Source organism: Helianthus annuus, chromosome 1, assembly GCF_002127325.2.
Source record: "Helianthus annuus cultivar XRQ/B chromosome 1, HanXRQr2.0-SUNRISE, whole genome shotgun sequence".
NCBI lineage: Eukaryota > Viridiplantae > Streptophyta > Magnoliopsida > Asterales > Asteraceae > Helianthus > Helianthus annuus.
Window position 1 is genome coordinate 35,236,873 of NC_035433.2, and position 6,022 is coordinate 35,242,894.

Below are 6,022 nucleotides of genomic sequence, written 5' to 3' on the forward strand. Positions count from 1 at the left end.
AACAAACACCCCTTAATTAATCATTAACTTTTAAGGCCATTGTAAACCGGTCCACTAGTCCCCTTTTATAATTTCTTTTTAAAATCATTTATATTATAACTCTAAAAATCGGAATATAATATTCAACAAGGATGAAGAAAACCTAATAAAAAATTTATAATCCAAAATAAATAATAGTCTACACCTAATAAATAACTAACCTATTGCGTTACATGTTATAATTTCAGTGAACATAATTTTTTTTCTCGCTAATCTTACTTCACCTTTGTTATGTTCTATTTCTTAATTTTAAAAATTTAATAAATAAACATAAACACTTTAATAAAAAAACAACAACAATCTAAACTAATTTCTATTTAATTTTAAGATATTTAAGAGCGATATCATTGCATTTGGTAGAAATTTTGATGCATGCATAACTCGACATTTACAATGAAAACGTTAAATATTTTTCTCACTATTAATCCGTAATTAATGACATAAATTTTATTTTTTTATTTATAACTTAATTTTAATTTAATTGTAAATTTCTTTTATTCATTATTCTTAACCTACATTTTTACAACACGATTTATAATATAATTCTAATTTAATTTTTTATTATTTTTTAACCTGCGGTTCTACAATAACATTTCTTTTCATTATTTCCAAATATATCATTCTTAAATACGTTTTCTCTAGTTTAGATTTTCAAAGCCAATCAACTACAATATGAAATAAATGTGTTATCCCGTCACGTAACGCATGCATGCCTGCCAGTAAAGCATGGCATGTCACGGTAACTATCTAACAACCAAAGATTACGAGATTTAAATCTTTCAAAATGCAGGTTGTGTTATATTTATCTTAAAAATTCTAAAAAATAGTGTTAAAAGCCTACTTAATATTTTCTTTATTCAACCAATGTGATATACGAATTATAATATGATAAAATAAATGAAATTGAAAAAAAAAAAAAAAACATTCGAATATTCACATGTTGTAGAAATTGTTAGAAAATCATGTTAATTTAAAACATTGCAGTAGTCACCCTTGGTTTCCTCGTTCCATCCCCTAGTCTTCGGCTTCATACATTTTCTTTAGACGAGACAGCTAAACACCCTTTCTCTGCAATCTCAATCGCCATTGTTATTACACATCAATCTTCTATTTTTCTCACCATCTAACACCCCTTAAATAACTTAGTATTCATCATCACTCAATTGGGTTCTCCAATCAGATCTTAGATTTCCAATCTTTTTGGTAAAATTATGACTCTGACAATCATGGGTTGTTGATTCTTCATATTTCGTTATCAATTTATACTTTGTAATCTTTTGTAGGAGAATTGGAGATCCGATGCTTTTTGATTGAATCTAAGAGTACCCTTTTGTTACTTGTGTTTGCAGTTACAAGCAATCCGTTTGAATTTCTGGTAATTATTGGTTGTTGAATTTGGGATTGTTGTGTAGGCGTTATGTAGGCAAGGTGTTTGATAAAAGGACTGACTGAATCTGACCTGTGTTTTTTTATTTGATTTTTTGTATATGGTTTTGATGAGATCTGTGTGTCGGGTTTGTGTTTGAATTTTGGTTGAATTTGTTGGTGATTTTGATTGTACAGGATGGAAATGGAGAGTGGGAAGCTGTTCATTGGTGGGATTTCATGGGACACCAATGAAGAACGCTTGAAGGAGTATTTTCAAACGTTTGGTGAAGTGATTGAAGCGGTTATAATGAAGGATCGAACCACGGGCCGTGCTCGTGGGTTTGGGTTTGTTGTGTTTTCTGACCCTGCTGTTGCTGAAAAAGTTGTGAAGGAAAAACATATGATAGATGGTAGAAGTGTAAGTTGTTATATGCTTAATCATACTTTGTTGTTATAATCTCATCATATAAAGTTTAAATTTGATTAATTATATTTATTGTTAATCTACTAAAACTATTGCATTGCAATTGATTATCTGATTCTCGATCATAGTAGTCGAAGGTGCTATGCGCGCTTAAGGCGCAAAGTAGCACAATTCAAACACACCATTTTTAGCCGTTTTATGCTGGTTGCAGGCCAATTATAGATGTTTCAGACCAGTTTTAGCTTTTTTCAGACCTGTTCATATCAGTTCTTTTGCAGAATTTCGCCTTAATTTGCGTCGTTTTTTGCGCCTTTCTCTACTATGTTTTCAATCTTTACATCACATAATCACTTTCAAAATGTACAGCTGATCAGATGAAACTGACCGAAGCATTGGCTCGTATTTTGATCTTCAGGTAGAAGCAAAGAAGGCTGTTCCAAGGGACGATCAGCAGATCCTTAACCGTAGCAGTGGCAGCGTGCAAGGCTCACCGGGTCCCACTCGCACAAAAAAGATCTTCGTTGGAGGTTTAGCATCCTCCGTCACCGAAAACGATTTCAAAAACTATTTCGAACAATTTGGGATGATAACTGATGTTGTGGTTATGTACGATCACAACACACAAAGGCCTCGAGGATTCGGATTCATCACTTATGAATCAGAGGAATCCGTTGATAAAGCGTTGCAGAAAACTTTTCATGAACTGAATGGTAAAATGGTGGAAGTCAAACGCGCGGTTCCGAAAGAATCATCCCCCGGTCCTAACAGGAGTCAGATAAGTGGATTTAATTACGGTTTAAGTAGAGCTAATAGTTTCCTTAACTATGGTTTAGGTCAGGGGTATAATAGTCCCGGTTATGGTGCACGAATGGACGGTAGATTTAGCCCGGTTTCTGCTGGTAGAACCGGTTATCCACCGTTTAGTCCATCTAGTTATAATTTGGGATTAAATTCCGATTCGATTTTCGGTTTAAACTATGGCGGAAACGGAAGTTTTGGATCTAATCTTGGATATGGGCGTGCGATCAACCCGATGTATGGTGTGACTTCAAACAGGTATGCCGATCCGATCGGGTATGGCATGGGTGGCGGTAATGGTAGCAGTAATGGTGGCGGTGGAAATGCGTTAGTTTTGAACTCGAGTAATAATAACATGTGGGGAAACGGGAGCCAAAGTTTTAATGCGAATTCGTCGAATTTGAACAACTTTTTGGCTGCTGGAAATGGTTCTGACGGGCTTGGAGCGATTTGGGGTAATTCCAATGCGGGTCAAGGTGGCGGTAATGCAGGTTTCATTAGTGGTAATCTTAACTATGGCAATGAAGAGAGTGCTATTGGGTATAGGAGGAACAATGGGAGTAGCGTTGATCCTGCCTATTCGTACGGTGTGATTGACGACGGTGATAACATGTTTGGTGGTGGTGGTGGTAGTACTGCTGCTGCTGGCAGTGGTGGTGGTGATTCGTTTTATGCGGACTCTACTTGGCGGGCATCGTCTCCTGATCTGGAAGTATCTGATTTATTTGGTTATAATCTTGGAAGTGGAGCTTCTGATGGTATACCCAAAAACTCAGTTGGTTATGTCGGTTATAGCGTCGCAAATAGATCAAATAGAGGTATGCTTTTTGGTAATTTTTCCTATTTTATGTTAGATGTTATACGAATATGTTGATGCCCGTATGCATACCAATATTTGAATCTACTGATGGAAATATAAGTTATATACTAATAGGATACCGATCATTTTTCATTTTTAATATTTTTTCTTGATTCATTCATAATATATTATTTACTCTATACAGCCATCCATATGTAGACAAGAATTAATGGAAGATATACGAATAGAGTATGGACCATAAAATTGCAACACCAGACCAATAAATGCAAGAATTTATCTCATAGTTTATTATAGATTGAACATTGTCAAATGTTATTAAGCTTACCATTTCTGCAAAATTAAGACAGTATTAATTTGCATCTAGAATGTTTCTTTATTCGGTTTTTCTACGTAGAATGCCAATGTACCTTTTCATTCGTCTCAAATGGACAACTTATCATTTTTTGTCCCACTGAGTCATTGAAGTTCGGTTTTGTGTCTGGTTTGGGTCATTAAAAACTATTTAAGCTGGTTATATTTTCTTAACATATATAGTCCTGTTATTACATATATTTTCTTCAGTTTTAAAGAGAATTATACCGTAAAAAAGCCAACATACTTTCTCATTTTGCATGAAAACCCTCAACCCAATTTTGGCAGGCACTTGTGAAACTTTTTAAATATGTCGCTTTCTGACACGATAAGTACCTATGTGGAGACTATGTAGATAGCCTTATGACGTGAATGTGGAACGCCGCTTCATCAGTTGTAACCGCTTTAAATAAAAATGCATATTATTTTATATAGATAAAAAAACAAGTTAAAAATAACCCGTTTAAGGGGTAAACTTTTTGTTAAAATTTCACAAAGAGGTGTGAATTAAAGAAGTTTTGGACTTTAATATGCCAAAATTGGGTTGAGGGTGTTTTCCGGAAAATGAGTTAGTTGGTTTTTACTTTTTACGGTATTGCTAATTTTTACATTAAATATTATAATTTTAGCCATAATTAATTAGTTATTGTAAAACTGTTATTTGATGTTGTATGTATATGTAAAAAAAGTTTCTATCTTAATGTTTGATTTGCATATATATATATATAGAGGCCGGTTAACGTACAAACTGCCTTAACGTACATTGCGTACGCGATGCATTATCAACATTTGAATTGGGTTTATAACATGCGATTTCCCTTTTCGTTTATCACATGCGATTTCAACAAAATCTTGTACATGCGATTTTAGGCTATTTATTAACATGCAATTCCCTTTTTTCCTTATGCCCATGCGATTTCCAGGATTCTTGAAACATGCGATTTTCATTTTTTTGTAACATAACGTGCGATTTTGCCATCGCGTACGCAATGTACGTTAAGGCATATTGTACGATATACTCTCTCTCTCTCTCTCTCTCTATGTATATATATATATATATATATGTCAATATATATATAACAAAATGCTATAGAACCTTGGTTACTTTGACCCGGTTGTGATCACAAACAATCGGTGTTGGGTAGACGGACGGGTACAAGTGAATAAAGCTATTTTTTAAAGTCTAGTATAACTGTTGATGCATCATAAACACGTTTGGTATCTCATTTTGCTTTGATATCTCATTTCAGGAATCGCTGCATAGGAGATTGAATGATTTTGTGAATTCGGTTAATACACACCCGCTGAAAAGGTACATCAGTTTTTAGAACACAGTACGCGTACATTTCGTTAGAGCTAATCGAAGCACCTGTTTTATAGAACATATTATACGATTCGGTTTTCAACATAGGCTTTTTTTTAAATTGTGAGTTCATATGAGATGTGAAACTTGGATTTGCAGATATAGTTGGTGTCATTACTGATGGTGACATCAAGATATATATGGAAAAGAAGAAAAAAATTGAAACTTTTTTTTTTTTTTTTTTAAATTTTTAATTGATATTTGTTGTTTTTAAACTTTCATATGTCAAGCCCAGAAAAGTGTAGTTTTTGCAAGGTATGTGGTCTTTTCTTCCATTACCCATGTTGGGTTTCTGTTGTTGATTAGATTTGTATGAAATGATTGGTGTGAAACACTCTTGTTGGATGCTAAATTGGGATCCCATTTACTACAATGAAATTACTATATATTATAGTACATTTGTTTATATTTTTTAAGAATGTTTTTTTCCTGCTTGCATCTGTTTTAAAGCATGGTACATTGTAGGGAACCTATCATGTGTTTCATCATCTCTCTCTTTGCTTGCATATTATTAGAGTTTCATAAACCGTTGAAAACTGATCAAACAATTTAAATCGTAGCAAATTAGCCGATTTTAGATTTATATTGTTTGGTTTTCAACGGTTGAAAATTTGAAACCGGATATTTAATTGACAAATAATATCATTTTAACAATTTTAATATAATCTAAAGATTTTAAAGAAATAAAGGAATTGGTTCAAACACTTGAACTTTGGAAATAAAAAATCATGTGATTCTGCTGACCAATCTAACTCGACCAATTTGGTATGTCCTTTCTATCACCTTTTTTAACAATAATTTTTTTACAGTAAAATACTGTCTAACCTTTCATTTGCAAGGATTTAAACTCACGCAAATT

At 33.3% G+C, this 6,022-nt stretch overlaps 1 protein-coding gene across 3 annotated transcripts; it reads left to right on the plus strand.

The window, feature by feature from the left end:
• The first annotated feature begins 1,026 nt into the window (after window positions 1-1,026).
• LOC110945016 (heterogeneous nuclear ribonucleoprotein 1) lies at window positions 1,027-5,571 on the plus strand. 3 transcript variants are annotated; one of them, XM_022186657.2, is made up of 6 exons: window positions 1,027-1,242; window positions 1,323-1,414; window positions 1,603-1,825; window positions 2,247-3,447; window positions 5,051-5,112; window positions 5,263-5,549. In XM_022186657.2, exons 3-5 carry the CDS (start codon window positions 1,604-1,606, stop codon window positions 5,062-5,064), a joined length of 1,437 nt encoding a protein of 478 aa, XP_022042349.1. In that variant the 5' UTR covers window positions 1,027-1,242; window positions 1,323-1,414; window position 1,603; the 3' UTR covers window positions 5,065-5,112; window positions 5,263-5,549. The 3 variants fall into 3 exon arrangements, with proteins under 3 accessions (XP_022042349.1, XP_022042347.1, XP_022042355.1); XM_022186655.2 differs by having other exon boundaries at window positions 5,051-5,571; XM_022186663.2 differs by lacking the exon at window positions 1,323-1,414 and having other exon boundaries at window positions 5,051-5,571.
• The last annotated feature ends 451 nt before the right edge of the window (window positions 5,572-6,022 follow it).